General features: G+C 39.7%; 1 protein-coding gene across 4 annotated transcripts in view; it reads right to left on the bottom strand.

Moving 5' to 3' along the window:
- Window positions 1–17425, bottom strand: part of LOC128694270 (F-box only protein 21) — a 70986-nt gene extending 53561 nt beyond the window's left edge. The window contains exon 1 of one of the 4 annotated variants that reach the window (XM_070081312.1): window positions 17188–17425. In XM_070081312.1, coding sequence (XP_069937413.1) covers window positions 17188–17363 — 176 coding nt within the window. In that variant the 5' untranslated portion in view covers window positions 17364–17425. The remainder of the gene's footprint in view (window positions 1–17187) is intronic. The other 3 variants (XM_070081318.1, XM_070081323.1, XM_070081305.1) reach the window with 3 other exon arrangements.
- Between the last annotated feature and the right edge of the window lie 3162 nt (window positions 17426–20587).

Raw genomic sequence — 20587 nt, 5'->3', positions numbered from 1 at the left:
AAATGTAGATCAAAGTTTTTTTACACGTTTTCAAATGTAAAAAAACAAAAAGGAGATCTACATTTTTTTTACATACTTTCAAATGTTGAAAAAACGTAGATCTACGTTTGGACAGTTTAAGGGTTAATGTGTACCTGCACGCCAGCACAATGTGTAAGTATATTTAAATACAGGTACACATCAGCATAATTATCAGAATTTACCTGGAGAGAGTTCCGGGGGTCAATGCCCCCACGGCCCGGTCTGTGACGAATACATATAAAATACGCAATAACTTTAAAACACTTGAAATTTTGGAAAGTTTCCAGACATAATAGATGTGGTCATAGAGACTGTAAACAAACTGGGTGGGGCGTGCTGTATTTGAAAGACAGCTTACTGTATAGCAAATTTTGATCATAATTTAAAATCGCCACATTAGTGGAATGCCATAAAGCAGGGCCCTACTGTACCATGAAATTCAGCTCAAAGTAGCGGAAATGTTTGATTTTTGTCGATGTTCAAGAGTAAACAAATCACGCCACATGTCCAATACATGTCAGCTGGAGAGTCTAATATTCTTTTACCAGTGCGCTGATATTATTTATACCATTTTTTCCATAATGCAGCAGTCTGCATAACAGTAAATCTCCTATTTTTTTGTGACAATAAAAATTCAAAATGAAAAGCGAGTGTAATATAATAGGGGCCTGGAGACGTGACTAATGAACAGAGAAAATGTTATTTTAGTGCCAGGAATGTCTGTCTTTTTTATTCTGGACCCTATTTTGAAATTAGCATCTTTTGAATTTTGTGTGAAATTGGCCAAATTGCCAATTTCTCACCACTTTATTCGGTAGTTGAAATTGGTAAATGGGCGGTTTCTTGTACTCAATCGATAGAACAAATGGAATTCTATCGAAATATCTATGATTTTAATCAAATGGAACAATGGAATTGGCAAAAAATAGGGCTCAAAGTGGGCGAAATCGCCGATGCGTAAATATCGCCGATATCGCTAATTTCACAAGAGCGTAATTTTTGTAAGTTTTCCATCAAATTTCATACTTTTGGTGTCATTACCATCAGGAAAAGATTATCATTTTATAAGAAAATTTTTTTTTTTTTTCATTTTTTAACCCTGAGAGTGAATTACTGATTGGGGGTCTCGACCCTGAAAGGGATAAGGAATCATACAAGAGCCAAAAAACATAGAAAGAACTTAAAGCAATAAATGAAATTGAAAGAAATCCAAAATATTTCTTTTCTTATGCCAAATCTAAGAAAAAACCACATCCAATATTTAACCCATACTTAACGCTTTAATTGTCTCAAGCCCATTTCTGAAACTGTCATTCTGTCACAAAATTTTCGAAAAAAAAAATTATCTTATGAAACGATACTCTTTTTCTGATTCTAATAACACCAAAACTACAAAATTTGATGGAAAATGTGTGGAATTGTGCTTTTGCAATGTTAGCGACCTTGGTGATAATTAGCATCGGTGACTTCGCTGACTTTGAGCCCTATTTTTGGCCAATTCCATTGTTCCAGTCAGCAAAATGCATAGCTATTTCTATAGAACTCGATTTGTTCCATCAATTGAGTATAAGAAACCACCCATTTACCAATTTCAACTACCCAATAAAGTGGTCAGAATTTGGCAATTTGGCCAATTTCATGCAAAGTAAAAGACCTGGAGTTTACCTGGAGAGAGAAATAGAGAAAAGAGATGCCAATTTCAAAATAGGGTCCAGAATAAACAATGCAGACATTCCTGGTACTAAAATAACTTTTCCTCTGTTCATCAGTCATGTCTCCAGGCCCCCCTTACATTATTCTTGCTTTCTATTTTGATTTTTTATTCACACAAAAAATAGAAGATTTACTGTAGACTACTTCTTTATTGTAAAAATGGTATAAATAATATCAGTGCACTTGTGAAAGAATATCAGACTCACCAGTTGACGTGTATTGGACGCGTGGCGTGATTTGTTAACTCTTGAACATTGGTAAAAATCGAATATTTCCGCTTTTTTGAGCTCATTTTCAAGGTCATTTTCATTGTGAAACTAATCAAAATCATCTCCATTTCTGTAATATGTTTTCCAATCTATCAAATGAGACCAAGAAAACGAGAATACATCCATAAATACTATACAAAAATACGCCTCGAAGTCGGCATTTTAATCCAAAAACATGGTCAGAGTTTTCTTTTTCTCATTATGAACTGTGTTCTGCAGAATTTTTTTTTTACAGAGCACACTGACCACACAGACCCATTCTCTCACATGTGGGCCTACCAGCTTTCTCCCGCTTGATTTGAAGCCACTAGAATTTTTGAGTACATATACACTCGAAACACTGGCTCGTAAGACATATATATACGGCCAAAACAGTCATAGAGTTAACCCCTTCAGGGTCCAAGACCCAAATCTGAAGTGGTGCCCCAGTGTCCAAGAATTTTCAAAAAAAAATTTGTTATTTTTTCTTATGAAATAGTAGAGAATCTTTTTGTGAAGGTAATAAAACAAAAAGTATGAAATTTGATGGAAAATTGACGAAATTATGCTCTCGCGAATTTTGATGTGTCAACGATATTTACGAATCGGCGATTTTGCCGACTTTGACTCCCATTTTAGGCCAATTACATTATTCCAGCCAACCAAATTCTTAGCTATTTCACTAGTATTACTTCTATTCTATCGATTGAGCACAAGAAATCAGCAAGTCAACTGTTTCAACTACAAATTAAAGCGATCGGAAATTGTTAATTTGGCCAATTTAACACAAAGTTCAAAATATTCCAATTTCAAAATAGGGTCCAGAATAAACAATGTAGGTATTCCTGGAACTAAACTAACATTTCCTCTGTTCATTAGTTATGTTTTGAGGCTTAACAAATAAATTCCATTTTGATTTTTTATTCACATAATGAATTTTTATTCACACCAAAAAATAGAAGATTTACTGTTATGCAATACTGTAATAATTGTATAAATATCATCACCATATTTGTGAATGCATATTAGACCCACCAACTGGCGTGTATTAGACGTGTGAGGTCGTTTGTTTACTCTTGAATATCGGCAAAAATTTAATATTTCTGCTACTTTGAGCTCAGTTTCAAGCCATTTCCAGTGCTAAAACCAATCAAAATCATCTCTATTTCTGTAATGTCTTCCATTCTATCAATTGAGACCAAGAAATCGCAAATACAACTATAAAAAACATACGAAAAAACACTGCAAATTCGCTGTTTTAATCGAAAAATCATGATTTCAGTTTTTTCTCTCATTATACACAGTGTGCTGCAGGATCTGTTTTATGTGGTGCACACATACCACATAGATGTATTCTCTCATATCTAGGCCCAAATGTACCACTCACAGTTAATCAGAGTGAGCTGAGCTCATGACGTAGATCTACGGTTTGGACCCTGAACGTAAAGCCGTAGATCTACGGGACGGACCCTGAAAGGGTTAAATGAGATGGGACTTACACAGATGACAGGAAGGAAATGAGTAAAATACCGAAGGCAGAATATGACTCAACATTTAGTTAACCATTAATCGGACTAAGGGTTAACAATCTAAATGTTTTTTTTCATGCCAAGATTCAAAATTTTGTTAATTCAAGAATTTCTGATGTAATCCTAACACTACAGGACTTTGAATAAGCAATAAATACCATGCCCATGCACTCTGCCCCAGGTCCAGTCATGGAACTGTGTGTTCATCAAGAATTGCAAGAAACCCCTTTCACATGCCTTAAATATTCTATGGAGAGAGAGCATAGACACAGGTCATTCCACAGTCATTGAAAACAATGGATATAGCCCCACTCCACGAAGATGGCAGTAAAGCAATTGCAAAAAATTACAGACCAATAGCATTAACGTCTCACATTATAAGAATCTTTGAGAGGGTTCTAAGATGCAAGACTGCCAACCACCTGGACACCCAACAACTGCATGACTCAGGGCAGCATGGGTTTTGACCATGTCACTCCTGCCTCTTACAACTACTGGATCACTATGATGCACTGGAATCAACATTACTGAACTACTTCCAGTGCTAGAAGTAACAATACTACATTGATACAGTGTTGGAAGTAATAATACTGTGCTACTACCAGTGCTAGAAGTAAAAATCAATTCCAATATGAACCCTTTTCTGAAACTTTTCCTTAACAGCCACAACATAACACAGGCATAACACAAGATACAAAAACCTCTTTGACATTATTATTATAATCAACAGGAAGCACTAAACCCATAGGATTATGCAGCGACCTCTTTGACATCCCCTGCATCCGACTCAACCAATGTAAAAAACTGCCTGAAGCATCAAAAGGTCCCCTATATGCTTATCATTTCAGAGCTATTGTTAAAAAGCACCTTATCGCCTTAATGTAATCTAGACAGCAATATACTATGACCAACAAAATCAGATTTCATCCAATTCTGTCCCTGTTCTTCCAGTGTGGAGAAATTTTCTCCAGGAGGGGGGTATCAGCCCCCTTCAGCCCCTTTCAGCCCTGAGGGGCCCAGCCCTCTCAGAAGGGGCAAGCGTCTTGTTTACTGCTACAGTGAGTAATTGATCACAGATGCCGTACGAGTATGCGACGTGGTCAAGTGACCGCTGCTCCTTGCAGTGCAGTGTTGCAAAGTGTAGTTTAATAAGAGACAGCACATCTCTTACTTTAGCAGGACAATTAAGGAAAATCCTGCTCCCTCTTTATTACCATAGTAAAGATAGTGGACATTGTTGTCTATGCTTAAGACAGCAAGAATCAAACATTCTGCTTTACTTCATCGAGGAAGTGGCAAGGAAGCAAAAGTACTAGGTCAGCTTTTTCTTTGTGCTAGGGAAGTGATGGCATGGGGCGCTGTGGCGTCTTCAGATTACTTTTGACTCTACTGAGAGTGACACTGACGCCAGGATAACCAACAAAGAACGATCTGTGTGTTAGTGTGAACAAAGTGTCTCATAAAACACAATAAACACTTAAGAGAAGTGTGATCAGCTTCTTTAGTGATAAGATTGTGAGCAATAAAGACAAATCTTGTGGAACATAGTGTACCAGTGTGCATTTTCCTAGACTATGGAAGACGTGGACATCCAAGGACACTTCAGCTTCTATCAAGTCACCGATATCTGTCGAAGGTGTGAAGAACACCATAGCTCACGTTACAAGAGCAAGGTAGGTTACGAATTTCTTGTAGTACGGGGGACTGCGCAGTTCTTGAGTCGCAAGGAGTTTGTGATCAACCTATAGTCGGCAGTAAGGGGCGGACTTTTGAGTCCACACAAGTAAGTTTGTCAGCCATCAGTGAATGAAATATGCTGACATAACACCCCCTAGGGGTAATTTATAATCTTACAAATTATAATTCTTGACAGCCTGTTGTGAGATGGTTTCGACAGCTTCTAGACCTCGTCTGCAGGGGCGGCTGTGCAGGCGATGAGTTGTCTTTAAGTTAAGTTTTCACTGTTTAAACTTAGCTGGTAATGCCATTTCTCAACATAATTGGTCGTGCTCGAACCGGATAAAGACCACACTGTGGTCCAAATATGTTGTACTACAGTGTACAAATAACCTATGAGCCAAGGTCCTTCGAAAAAAGCTGTAAAACTAGTGTTTTACAATTTAAATCAGTATAAATGAGTCCCTCCAGACTCAATCACAGAGAATGGGCAGCCAAAAGAAAACGGGCGCTCACCCAAACGGGCGTTCACCCAAAGAAAACGGGAGCTGAGTGACTCACCCAACAAGAAAATGGGGGATGGCACCCGGCATCCACTGCTCCAATCTCGAAAATCGCTGACAAAGACAACAACCCAAGTGATGTTCAGTTTGTCTGAGTGTATATACACATAGTGTTTATAATGTTTATAGACAGAAATTAAGAGACAAGATTGTGTTAAAGTTTGTTTCTTATAGATATACCTGTTATATTAAAGGAACTATATATAAAGTGTAAGCTTTCAAATATATTCATGTGTGATTTACAGTTATACAGTGACATTTATAGTGTATAGTGAATGAAGTGTATAACATCGTTATTTACGATTAATCATCGTGGTCAGGCTGACACAGCAAACTCAAGCCATAAACACCAGCCATATGTACTGTGTACCCTTCATGGTCATTGACCCTGAGGTTAAGCTTAGTAGGTCAGTAGTGTCTGACTGATTATTGCTGACTTAAGCATAACAAAAACTCAGCTGTTTATAGCAGTACAGTGTTTTTTAAACACTCTAAGTGTGGTGCTAGAATTTTCAGTATACCATTAAAATGGCTTGTTTGAAAACTCAGTTTCAGTCTTTACAGACTAAGATTACACAATTAGAAAATCTAATTTCAGTCTGTATATGATTAACTCAAGATACAAACATAGATTTTGATGATCTTGAGGTCAAATTCGAATTATTTACACAACGTCTGGAAATAATTAATTCAGACTATACACATTATGAAAATAAATTTCTTGAATCAGATCCATCTGAGGATGAAATTAAAAATGTTTTGGATACTTTAGTAATCAACAATTAAGGTGGACAGGAGTACAGGCTATCTGCCGCAAAACTCTGTCACAGAGACCTACTGTAACTAGTGGTCAAACATCTGTCACACCTGTAACAACAACAAGTGTCCCATTACCAAGCTTACCTACATTGTCATTACCTATTTTCCAAGGTCATAATTATGAAGAATTCATTAGTGGTTTTCAATCCATAGTAAATTCACGAACTGACATAGATGAGATTGCTAAGTTCAATTACCTTAAATGTCTTGTGAAGGGAGAACCCTATGAACTGATTAAGTCATTTCCGGTGGTTAAAGGCAATTATCAAATAGCCTTACGTGTCTTAGCAGACAATTACAGTGGACCCCCGGTTAACGATATTTTTTCACTCCAGAAGTATGTTCAGGTGCCAGTAATGACCGAATTTGTTCCCATAAGAAATATTGTGAAGTAGATTAGTCCATTTCAGACTGCCAAACATACACGTACAAACGCACTTACATAAATACACTTACATAATTGGTCACATTTGGAGGTAATCGTTATGCGGGGGTCCACTGTACTTCGATGCTGACAAGGCTAGAGTTAGACATGCAGTCTTAATATCAAGCTTGAAGCCACCCAAACATTGTTTTTCAGACTTACAGGCATTTAGAATTACATTAGACAATAGTCTCAGATCTCTAGATGCTAAATATGACCTAAGACAATGTGATTGGTTTATCAGTGGTATTGTACAAGATAAGTTGTCACCACAAACTATTGAACGATTAAATATTATGTTCAATAAACGCTATTTCACTTGTGAGGAAATTAGCAATGGTTTACAAACAATAGTTTCATGCATGCAAGCAACGAGACAAGATGAAAAATTCACAAATCCAGTGGATAATAAACCTTCAACTCAGTATAAAAAAGAGTATACCTACTCCCACTAAACCACAGAATGGGAAATCCCATATAGGCATTTATCAAGCTGTGAATACAACAGACAGTAAACAAACTGTCACACATAAACGTACTCCAAAATGTGTACTTTGTGATGGAACACATTGGGCACAGTATTGTATTCAATACACATCAATGGAGGCACGTAAACAACGTGTTCATCAGCTGAAAAGGTGCATCAAGTGTTCAGGTGAACACAAGGGAGGTAAATGCTCACTGAAGAAGTGTTTTAAATGCAAGGGTATGCATCATACAGCATTATGCCCAAATACTTTTGCTGAACAGCAGCAGACTTCCACAGAATTAGGAAGTCAACAAGCAACAGCATTAAATGTGAGAGATAAGTTTAAAGCAACAGCTCTCCCGATAGCTCGAGTTGAGTTATCTAACAAATCACACAAAACCAATGTGCTAACACTATTTGATCAAGGCTCACAAAGGTCCTTCATAAGAAGAACAGTGTTGCAGAAACTGAATAAACAACCCTATGCCAAAATACAGTTAGATATAGCTGTTTTTTTCCACAATTCTGGTAAACAGACATATGACTTAGCCAGAATCACTGTTGGTCTAGGAAACAGGAAAAAGACAGTAGAAGCTGTGGTAGTAGATGATTTGCCTAAGTCTGTGCAGATCCAGGGATTAAAAGAAACAGTTGCAGCACTGAAAGCAGCTAAGGTCAAGTTAGCCTGTCCTGACATACAGTCGGACACTATTAGTCCAATTGATTTAATCATTGGAAGTGATTATTATCACTGTTTTGTGCAAAATATAGTAAGTAAACATGATGTTCACTTGCTGAAAACAGCAGGAGGCCACATGATATGTGGTCCCATTATCTCTCAAAGTGGGAAAGAAGCTGATATTGATTCAGTGGAAAATGTACTAGTTACAAGAATAACCGCTGATCATGTACCACAGCAAAAATTATCATTACTGGAAGAAATGAATGAACCAGTTGATAAGTTGTGGGATTTAGATGCGATAGGTATTGATGTAAATAAACCAAGCCCACAAGAGTCTCAGACTTATAACCAATATTTGGACACTGTCAAATATGAAGATGGACAGTATTGGGTTAGGTTACCATGGAAATTAAATCCACCACATCTGCCTAGCAATTATCGCATGGCTTTCGGACAAATGAAAGCACAAATACATGAGCTCAGGAAGAATCCAGAGCTACTGACTGTCTATGATAATATCATACAAGAACAGTTGGACAATAAATTCATTGAGGAAATAGTCGAAGATAAGTTGAAGACAGAAGCTCATTATCTCCCGCACCATGGAGTCAGAAAAGATTCTGAAACCACTCCACTACGTGTTGTATATAATTGCAGCGCACGTGCAATTCAAGATGTAGCAAGTCTTAATGACTGTCTGATGACCAGACACCCTCACTAACTGAAAAGCTTGGAGACGTGCTTATGAAATTTCGCACAAACCCATATGCCTACACGGCTGATATTTCCAAGGATTTCTTAAGAGTAGGACTACAAGAAATAGATAGAGATTATACTCGATTCTTGTGGCCTGAAAATCCACATGAACCTCAAAGTCCTGTGAAAACTTATCGTTTCAAATCAGTATTATTTGGTGCAACATCCTCTCCATTCTTACTAGAAGCTACTCTAAATACACATTTGAAGAAATCTGAAAGTCCCTTCAAAGAAATCTTAAAGAAAAGTTTCTATGTGGACAATCTTCAAGGTACTGTGAATAAAGAGTTGGATTTGAAATCCTTATACAGAGAAGCTAACAAGGAGAGGAAAGAAAAAAATATGCCTCTAAGGATGTGGAATACAAATTCAAAGCAATTACCTGGAGTTTACCTGGAGAGAGTTCCGGGGGTCAACGCCCCCGCGGCCCGGTCTGTGACCAGGCCTCCTGGTGGATCAGAGCCTGATCAACCAGGCTGTTGCTGCTGGCTGCACGCAAACCAACGTACGAGCCACAGCCCGGCTGATCAGGAACTGACTTTAGGTGCTTGTCCAGTGCCAGCTTGAAGACTGCCAGGGGTCTGTTGGTAATCCCCCTTATGTGTGCTGGGAGGCAGTTGAACAGTCTCGGGCCCCTGACACTTATTGTATGGTCTCTTAACGTGCTAGTGACACCCCTGCTTTTCATTGGGGGGATGGTGCATCGTCTGCCAAGTCTTTTGCTTTCGTAGTGAGTGATTTTCGTGTGCAAGTTCGGTACTAGTCCCTCTAGGATTTTCCAGGTGTACATAATCATGTATCTCTCCCTCCTGCGTTCCAGGGAATACAGGTTTAGGAACCTCAAGCGCTCCCAGTAATTGAGGTGTTTTATCTCCGTTATGCGCCCCGTGAAAGTTCTCTGTACATTTTCTAGGTCGGCAATTTCACCTGCCTTGAAAGGTGCTGTTAGTGTGCAGCAATATTCCAGCCTAGATAGAACAAGTGACCTGAAGAGTGTCATCATGGGCTTGGCCTCCCTAGTTTTGAAGGTTCTCATTATCCATCCTGTCATTTTTCTAGCAGATGCGATTGATACAATGTTATGGTCCTTGAAGGTGAGATCCTCCGACATGATCACTCCCAGGTCTTTGACGTTGGTGTTTCGCTCTATTTTGTGGCCAGAATTTGTTTTGTACTCTGATGAAGATTTAATTTCCTCATGTTTACCATATCTGAGTAATTGAAATTTCTCATCGTTGAACTTCATATTGTTTTCTGCAGCCCACTGAAAGATTTGGTTGATGTCCGCCTGCAGCCTTGCAGTGTCTGCAATGGAAGACACTGTCATGCAGATTCGGGTGTCATCTGCAAAGGAAGACACGGTGCTGTGGCTGACATCCTTGTCTATGTCGGATATGAGGATGAGGAACAAGATGGGAGCGAGTACTGTGCCTTGTGGAACAGAGCTTTTCACCGTAGCTGCCTCGGACTTTACTCTGTTGACGACTACTCTCTGTGTTCTGTTAGTGAGGAAATTATAGATCCATCGACCAACTTTTCCTGTTATTCCTTTAGCACGCGTTTTGTGCGCTATTACGCCATGGTCACACTTGTCGAAGGCTTCTGCAAAGTCTGTATATATTACATCTGCATTCTTTTTGTCTTCTAGTGCATTTAGGACCTTGTCGTAGTGATCCAATAGTTGAGACAGACAGGAGCAACCTGTTCTAAACCCATGTTGCCCTGGGTTGTGTAACTGATAGGTTTCTAGATGGGTGGTGATCTTGCTTCTTAGGACCCTTTCAAAGATTTTTATGATATGGGATGTTAGTGCTATTGGTCTGTAGTTCTTTGTGTTGCTTTACTGCCCCCTTTGTGGAGTGGGGCTATGTCTGTTGTTTTTAGTAACTGTGGGACGACCCCCGTGTCCATGCTCCCTCTCCATAGGATGGAAAAGGCTCGTGATAGGGGCTTCTTGCAGTTCTTGATGAACACAGAGTTCCATGAGTCTGGCCCTGGGGCAGAGTGCATGGGCATGTCATTTATCGCCTGTTCGAAGTCATTTGGCGTCAGGATAACATCGGATAGGCTTGTGTTAATCAAATTTTGTGGCTCTCTCATAAAAAATTCATTTTGATCTTCGACTCTCAGTCTGGTTAGCGACTTGCTAAAAACTGAGTCATATTGGGACTTGAGTAGCTCACTCATTTCCTTGCTGTCATCTGTGTAGGACCCATCTTGTTTAAGTAGGGGCCCAATACTGGACGTTGTTCTCGATTTTGATTTGGCATAGGAGAAGAAATACTTTGGGTTTCTTTCGATTTCATTTATGGCTTTTAGTTCTTCCCGCGATTCCTGACTCCTAAAGGATTCTTTTAGCTTAAGTTCGATGCTTGCTATTTCTCTGACCAGTGTCTCCCTACGCATTTCAGATATATTGACCTCTTTTAGCCGCTCTGTTATTCTTTTCCGTCGCCTGTAAAGGGAGCGCCTGTCTCTCTCTATTTTACATCTTACATCTACTCCTCCTTTTTCTTAGAGGAATAAGCCTTGTGCATACATCGAGTGCCACCGAGTTTATCTGTTCTAGGCATAAGTTGGGGTCTGTGTTGCTTAGTATATCTTCCCAGTTTATATCGGTTAGGACTTGGTTTACTTGGTCCCACTTTATGTTTTTGTTATTGAAGTTGAATTTGGTGAATGCTCCCTCGTGACTAGTCTCATTATGTCGGTCTGGGGCTCCACGCATACATGTCTGAACCTCAATTATGTTGTGATCTGAGTATATTGTTTTTGATATGATGACATTTCTTATCAGATCATCATTGTTAGTGAAGATGAGGTCTAGTGTATTCTCCTGTCTAGTAGGCTCTATTATTTGCTGGTTTAAATTGAATTTTGTGCAGAGATTTAAAAGCTCGTGTGAGTGTGAGTTTTCATCAGAGCTGCCTCCTGGTGTTATTACTGCAACAATATTATTTGCTATATTCCTCCAATTTAGGTGCCTTAAGTTGAAATCCCCCAGGAGCAAGATGTTGGGTGCAGGAGCTGGAAGATTTTCCAGACAGTGGTCAATTTTTAACAGCTGTTCCTGGAATTGCTGGGATGTTGCATCCGGAGGCTTGTAGACTACCACAATGACTAGGTTTTGGTTCTCGACCTTTACTGCTAAAACTTCCACTACATCATTTGAGGCATTAAGCAGTTCTGTGCAAACAAGTGACTCTGCAATGTACAGGCCAAGCCCACCCCCCCCCCCCCCCTTTTGCCTGTTCACTCTGTCACATCTGTATAGGTTGTAACCTGGGATCCATATTTCCTTGTCCAAGTGATCCTTTATGTGGGTCTCAGTGAAAGCCGCGAACATTGCCTTTGCCTCTGCAAGCAGTCCACGGATGAAAGGTATTTTGTTGTTTGTTGCTGGCTTTAGACCCTGTATATTTGCAAAGAAGAATGTTATCGGACTGGTGGTATTGTTGGTACTGGGGGGGGATTTTTTTTCCGGCATTAGTATCTGTATCTGTTGGTTTGGAGTGGAGGCCATCGACTGTGGTTCCACTCCAGGAATGACTGGATTTGGTGTACGATTTCTGCCATTTCCTGCCAGTTTTTTTTCCTTCCTGGCACTAAAAAACCTCTCCCTCTTGAGTGGCTATGGCTACCCAGGTTTTCCCATGGCCTGGATGTTTTGTATCTTTTTGTCCCCTTTAGATGGTATGCCTGGCAATTTAAGTTATAGCACAGTCTTTCCTGTACTGAAGAGGTACACAGTTCAGGGTGAAAAAGCTTACAGGAAGGGAGTTTGCATTTTCCTGTTGTCATATGGGCATGGCATTTTCTAGGGTGGTCATAGTTGCACGTCCCATCTGTTTTTCCAGATTTCCCATGCCAGCAGATACCAAGTGCATAGTATGTGCACAGGCTTGATTTCCGTTTGCCTTGGGTTTCTGTGACTGTATTCCCTGTTGGTGCATGTTTCCCTGTCTTCCTTTATCCTCCCTAGCACCAACAATGGAGCTCCCACCAGTTGTTTTTGGTAATATATCCTCACTATTGCTAGTGGAGTCCTCTTGTTTGCTATTTCCTGTGGTATTTCTAGTTAAGGGAACTTATCAAAGAAGATTTCCCTGAAACTGAAATTCCTGATTGCAACAATTTGCTGGGACTTAATTGGAACACACAGGAAGATACTTTGAGTCTCAAAAGGATAAACAATAAATCATGCAGTACACTCACTAAACGTAGTTTACTGTCAGAGGTATCACAATGTTTTGATCCTCTAGGACTCGTCTCACCAATTACCATAAAGGGTAAAATGCTTATGCAAGATGCATGGAAGCTCAAAATTGGATGGGATGAGAACTTGCCTCTAGAAATGAGTCAAGCATGGGATGAAATATCCAAGGGGTTTAAGCAACTTCATCAAATTAAATTTCCCAGACAAATAGGTCAAGAGGGAAACAATTACACATTACATGTGTTCTGTGATGCGTCAACCAGAGGTTATGGCGCTGTAGCTTACATGAGTAATGCTGAAGGAAGTACGCTAATTACTTCAAAGGCCAGGGTAGCACCCTTGAAGGTCAGAACAGTACCACAATTGGAACTGACAGCACTCTATGTAGGTACAAAATTAGCTGTCTATCTCAACAAAGTACTTGATCATCTCACTATTGAAAAAACCGTGATCTGGAGTGATAATGAGGCAGTTCTCCAGTGGTTAAGAAATAATAAGAGTAAGCTGGTCTATGTACAGAACAGAGTAGCAGAAATAAAGGAGATGCAGAGAGATTATCTCTTTCTTCACGTCTCTACCCAAGAGAATCCAGCTGACATGTTGTCACGTGGTGTCCCACTCAAGAAATTTGTGGATAATAAATTATGGCTCCACGGACCGAACTGGCTCTCTAATGAAAATAACTGGCCTCAGCAAAAAGCTCACATTATGCCAGAAGAAACAGTCTGCTTGAACACAGCAGAAATAAGTTGTGTAAATACTGCAGACACAACAGAAATAGTCATTGATGGATCTAAATACTCATCTTTGGGTAATCTCTTAAGAGTTACAGCTCTTGTCTTTAAATTCATTAAAGGAATAAAACCTGATTATGAATGTCTTGAACCCATTAAATACTGGGTGAAACTAATACAGAAAGATGTTTTCTCTACAGAATATAAATTTCTAGAAACACAAGATAAATCCCCAAAGAAACCTGTCATGATTAATTCTTTAGGACTTTATCTCGACTCAGAAAAGATTATAAGATGTCGAGGAAGAATTCATAATTCTTCACTACCTAAAGAAGCCATACATCCAATATTGATCCCCAAGAATCATTGGCTAACAAAACTGATTGTTCAAAACGCCCACAGTAACGTGTTACATGGTGGGGTAGCTGACACACTTTGTCATATACGACAATCCTACTGGATACCTCAAGGTCGACAAAGTGTGAAAAAACAAATAAAGGACTGTATTACTTGTCGTCTCTACGATATGCGAGTATGTCAGTATCCAGGTCCACCTCCATATCCCTCTGAAAGAGTTTGTCATATCACTCCATTTGAGGTGACAGGTGTAGATTACGCTGGACCAATAATTTTAACCAAAACAGTTGACAAAGTTCCCATCAAGGTGTACATCAGTTTGTTCACTTGTGCTACGACTAGAGCAGTACATCTAGAAGTAGCCACTGACATGTCTGCTGAAACCTTTATCAAATTATTCAGAAGGTTTGCAGCCAGAAGGGGATGTCCCAGACTGATGATTTCAGATAATGCAACGAACTTTGTTGCTGGTGCTGCTTATTTAAGCAAGATCTTTGATCAACCAGAAGTACAACAGATGCTGAATCAACGCAGATGTCGTTGGAGATATATTCCTCCTAAATCTCCATGGCACGGCGAATTTTATGAAAGAATGATCGGCATTGTAAAACGTTGTTTAAGGAAGACTCTTCATCGTCAAAGAATCGACTTAGAAGAATTCCGTACAGTTGTGACTGAAATAGAAAATAGAGTCAACAACAGACCTCTAACTTATGTTACCGATGATCTGGACAATTTAGAAGTGTTAAGTCCATCTCATTTACTCCATGGCAGAAGGCTCGAACCTGTTCCTCCCATGAATGATAAAGAAATCATAGAGGATCCTACTTATTTCGAACCTGAGCAACTCAGACGTAAATTCAAACACCTGAATAAAGTGATTGAACGTTGGGAGAAAATTTGGTGAGAAGACTATCTCACCTCATTGAGAGAACACTTCTATGGAGCTGGTGTTCCTGAAAATCATAAGTCCTTAAGACCTGGTGACATAGTGATTATTGACAATGATGGTACGAGGTCCCAATGGCCACTTGGAAAAATTGTGACCATATATCCTGATGCAAATGGAATCATTAGGACAGTTGATGTTTTGAGCAAAGGTGTAGTGAATAAGCGGACAATAAATAAACTAGTGCCGTTAGAATTACACAGTGTTGAAAAAAAAATTACTGATTCTCCAGAAACCGCACAGACTAAAGCTGTTCAGAAAAGACAAGCAGCAGTGGTGGCGAGTGAGAAAATCAAATTAATATTAAGTGATGAATAGTTCACCTGCAGCGAACCTCCGCCGCCCCCCAGTGTGGAGAAATTTTCTCCAGGAGGGGGGTATCAGCCCCCTTCAGCCCCTTCAGCCCCTTTCAGCCCTGAGGGGCCCAGCCCTCTCAGAAGGGGCAAGCGTCTTGTTTACTGCTACAGTGAGTAATTGATCACAGATGCCGTACGAGTATGCGACGTGGTCAAGTGACCTCTGCTCCTTGCAGTGCAGTGTTGCAAAGTGTAGTTTAATAAGAGACAGTACATCTCTTACTTTAGCAGGACAATTAAGGAAAATCCTGCTCCCTCTTTATTACCATAGTAAAGATAGTGGACATTGTTGTCTATGCTTAAGACAGCAAGAATCAAACATTCTGCTATACTTCATCGAGGAAGTGGCAAGGAAGCAAAAGTACTAGGTCAGCTTTTTCTTTGTGCTAGGGGAGTGATGGCATGGGGCGCTGTGGCGTCTTCAGATTACTTTTGACTCTACTGAGAGTGACACTGACGCCAGGATAACCAACAAAGAACGATCTGTGCATTAGTGTGAACAAAGTGTCTCATAAAACACAATAAACACTTAAGAGAAGTGTGATCAGCTTCTTTAGTGATAAGATTGTGAACAATAAAGACAAATCTTGTGGAACATAGTGTACCAGTGTGCGTTTTCCTAGACTATGGAAGATGTGGACATCCAAGGACACTTCAGCTTCTATCAAGTCACCGATATCTGTCGAAGGTGTGAAGAACACCATAGCTCACGTTACAAGAGCAAGGCAGGTTACGAATTTCTTGTAGTACGGGGGACTGTGCAGTTCTTGAGTCGCAAGGAGTTTGTGATCAACCTATAGTCGGCAGTAAGGGGCGGACTTTTGAGTCCACACAAGTAAGTTTGTCAGCCATCAGTGAATGAAATATGCTGACATAACACCCCCTAGGGGTAATTTATAATCTTACAAATTATAATTCTTGACAGCCCGTTGTGAGATGGTTTCGACAGCTTCTAGACCTCGTCTGCAGGGGCGGCTGTGCAGGCGATGAGTTGTCTTTAAGTTAAGTTTTCACTGTTTAAACTTAGCTGGTAATGCCATTTCTCAACATCCAGCCTTCCTTCAGCTCCCTTCAACTTAACTGGTAACACATTTTGTCCCATTTTATTTGTATTGTGATCTAAATAATTTGCTGTATCTTCACTATCTCTAATCAATCACTCCACAAAGCTGAAGATCACTGAGCCACTTTAAATAATATGCAGTTCTTTTGTAACTGACCATATGTCATTACCTTTTTTATTGCACTTCTGATGGCAGTTAACTGCACAAAAGGCTGTTTAGTTCTTAAGTAGCATGTAAGTCTTATGATTAGTTGTCCAAAATGCACTGCATAATTAGAGCATTTCTTTTATGTCTACTATTGTCTTAATACATTTAACTACATTATTAGTAAAGCTCAAAAATATGAACATAATTATTATTATAACAATACTACACTGATAGAGTACTACATGTAACAATACAACACTACACTGATACAGTGCTAGAAGCAACATTATTACTGACAGTACTAGAAGTAACAATACTACACTACTGATGTACTATTACAATAGTCATGGGAAGGGCTGGGATACATTCAGGTTTGATCCAAGGAAGGAGAGGTCTGGCTCAATTCCATGGATCAAGAACCTTCCCTGACGGTTACCCCGGCACAACATACTGTGACACATACTGGTGCATCAGTTTCAGCCGCCATAAGTTTTGCGTCTCAACAATATTGTTGAGTCTGGAGCAAGTTGCTGCAGCTCTGCAGAGATCAAACACTGTAATACAGTCACAGGATAATATTCTCAGGAGGAGCTCGTCAGGTAAATCACTAAAACTCCAGAGAGGGTAGAAGGTATCCATGTTGGTCAGCTGATTTTGTTGTTGTTGTTGGTTAAGGGTAACGAGGAGTCCATGGCCGAGGCCAGACCATCGTCATGTGACCATATCTGGACCATCCTCATGTGACCATATCTGAACCAGCCTCATGTGACCATATCTGAACCAGCCTCATGTGACCATATCTGGACCATCCTCATGTGACCATATCTGAACCAGCCTCATGTGACCATATCTGAACCAGCCTCATGTGACCATATCTGGACCATCCTCATGTGACCATATCTGAGCCAGCCTCATGTGACCATATCTGAACCAGCCTCTGACTGACGACGAGGTCAAAATAGAAGGTTACAATTCAATTCAAAGTTTATTCTCTATAAGGATTACAATGCTGAGTTTACAGAAATTTGGTTATTGTTTGGTTTACATGTAGTAAAATTGTGATTACAGAGTGTACCACTAGAACGCTTAGCATGGCTAGGCATTTCGGGCATACTTAGTTTTATTCTTAAATGTAAAATATTACAAATTATGAGGTAAGTTGGTATTATGGCTAAGTGACTAAATACTAGTTTATGAGTTTAGCAATGTGAATGCTTTTGTTTTGGCACAGTATATAGTTTCAGTATTGGAGTATCACAGGATTCATTACTTTAAGACTGAGATTAATATTTATGTTTATGGTCAAATGAGTGAGCGAGTGTAAGTGTGAACCACCAGGTGGTATTTGTGTAGTTAGTTGACGGGGTGTATCAGGGAGATAAGATGTTTTCTGATGGTAGTTTTGAAGGTGATGAATGTGTCTGCAGTTCTAGAGTTCTCAGGTAGGGTATTCCAGATTTTAGGGCCTTTGACATACATTGAATTTTTGTAAAGGTTTAGTCGGACACGGGGAATGTCGTAGAGATGTTTGTGTCTGGTGTTATGCCTGTGGGTTCTGTCACAACTATCAAGAAAGCGTTTTAGGTCAAGGTTGATATTAAAGTTTAAGGCCCTGTAGATATAGATTGCACAGTAGTAAGTGTGGATGTACTGAACTGGGAGTAAGTTTAGATCTTTGAAGAGTGGGGGGTGTGCTGCCAGGGATGGGATTTAGTGATTATTCTTACTGCAGCTTTTTGTTGGGTTATTATTGGCTTTAGGTGTGTTGCTGCAGTTGATCCCCAAGCACAAATAGCATAGGTGAGGTATGGATAAATAAGTGAGTGGTATAGTGTGAGAAGGGCATTTTGCGGCACGTAGTATCGTATCTTGGAGAGGATCCCAACCGTTTTGGATACTTTTTTGGCTATATGCTGGATATGGGTGCTGAAATTCAGGTTGTTGTCAAGGTATAGGCATAGGAATTTTCCCCCATTATTTCTGGTAATTAGAGTGTTGTCAATCTTAATGTTAATTTGTGCATCTCCTGCTCTGCTACCAAACATAATATAGTAAGTTTTGTCAGTGTTAAGCGTAAGTTTATTGGCTGTCATCCAAGTCGATATTTTAATCAGCTCCTCATTCACAATGGTGTTGAGGGTGGCAAGATTAGGGTGAGAGATGACATAAGTCGTGTCATCAGCAAAGAGAATGGGTTTCAGGTGTTGGGATACGTTTGGAAGGTCATTGATGTATATGAGGAAGAGCAGGGGACCAAGGACACTTCCCTGCGGAACTCCAGTATCAAGTGGCCGTGTTGCTGATGCTGTGTCTTTAATGGTGACGTACTGATACCTATTAGTAATGTAAGATTTGAAATAAGCAAGCGCATGGCCTCTTATACCGTAGTGGTCAAGTTTGTGGAGTAGGATTTCGTGGTTTACTGTGTCAAAAGCTTTTCTTAGGTCAATAAAAATTCCTAGTGGATATTCCTTATTTTCCAATGCTGTGTAAAGCAGATCTAGCATTTTTATGATTGCATCATTAGTGCTTTTATTTTTCCTGAATCCAAACTGGCAGGGGTTGAGTATGTTTTGAGCCGTTATAAATGAATACAGTCTCTTGTACACGAGTTTCTCAAAGATTTTGGATAGCAATGGTAAGTTAGATATTGGCCTATAGTTGTTTAAGTCTGTAGGGTCACCCCCTTTATGTATTGGTGTAACCCTTGCCATCTTGAGTAGTTTCGGGAAGGTGCTAGTCTCTATTGACTTGTTAAAAAGTAATGAAATAGCATGCGAAAGGACATGGGCCGCTCGCTTGTACAGTAATGGTGGGACATGAGACGCTTAGATAGGAACAGAAAGGGTGGTGGAGTATGTGCCTACATTAGAAATGACTTAGCTTACAACCCAAGACCTGATTTAAATAACAATAAACTGGAGATTCTATGGTTTGAAGTGCTGCTTCCCAAGACCAAACCCATCTTAGTAGGAACTAGTTACCGCCCTCCTACCCAGGACCAGTTCTTAGAAGACTTTTCCAGAGTCTTGTCCGGACTTGAAAACAATTGCGAGACAATAATACTGGGCGACTTCAATATCTGTTTTCAGCAGCAAAATAACGGGCTATGCAAAAGGTATAAGCAAATTCTAGGATTAAATAGCTACACCCAACTAATTAATACACCAACCCGGATCACACAGTTCTCAGCCACCCTAATTGACCACATACTTTGTAACCGCGCTGAGAACATTAGTCAGTCAGGCGTCATTACCACAGGTCTTAGTGATCATTTCATCATTTACTGCACCAGGAAAATCACTAGGGATAGGATAGGCCTACACAGGACAATAAAAATGAGGTCAACTAGAAACTACAGTAAAGAAACACTGGTAAATAGGCTACACAATTGTGACTGGACAGAGATAACAAGTTGCACGGACGTAAACGATGCCTGGGAAAAATTCAAAACAATGTTCACTACCATTCTTAATAATATTGCACCAGTTAAAGAGGTTAGGATTAAACGAAGAACTGAACCCTGGATGACTACTGAGATATTAGATAATATGAAATTCAGAGACCAGCTGCTAAAAAGATTTAAAGCAAACAGACAGGATATTGCAGCACTAAATGAATTCCAAAGGGTGAGGAACAGAGTACAGAGGCTTATAAAAGGAGCAAAGGCAAAGCACTATTGCTCAAAAATTGAAGAGTATAAGCATAACCCCAGAAAGCTCTGGCAACAACTAAAACAGTTGGGGTATAGCCATAAGCCAGTAGATAGGTCTAACATAGTACTCACTATCGATAATGAGGTATGCCACGAAACATCTAAGGTGGCAAATTGCTTTAATTCCTACTACACATCTGTTGCATCA

Source organism: Cherax quadricarinatus, chromosome 6 (genome assembly GCF_038502225.1).
Source record: "Cherax quadricarinatus isolate ZL_2023a chromosome 6, ASM3850222v1, whole genome shotgun sequence".
In the NCBI taxonomy this organism is placed as follows: domain Eukaryota; kingdom Metazoa; phylum Arthropoda; class Malacostraca; order Decapoda; family Parastacidae; genus Cherax; species Cherax quadricarinatus.
The sequence above is the reverse complement of the archived record's forward strand: the minus strand, read 5'-3'. Positions and strand labels throughout refer to the sequence as shown.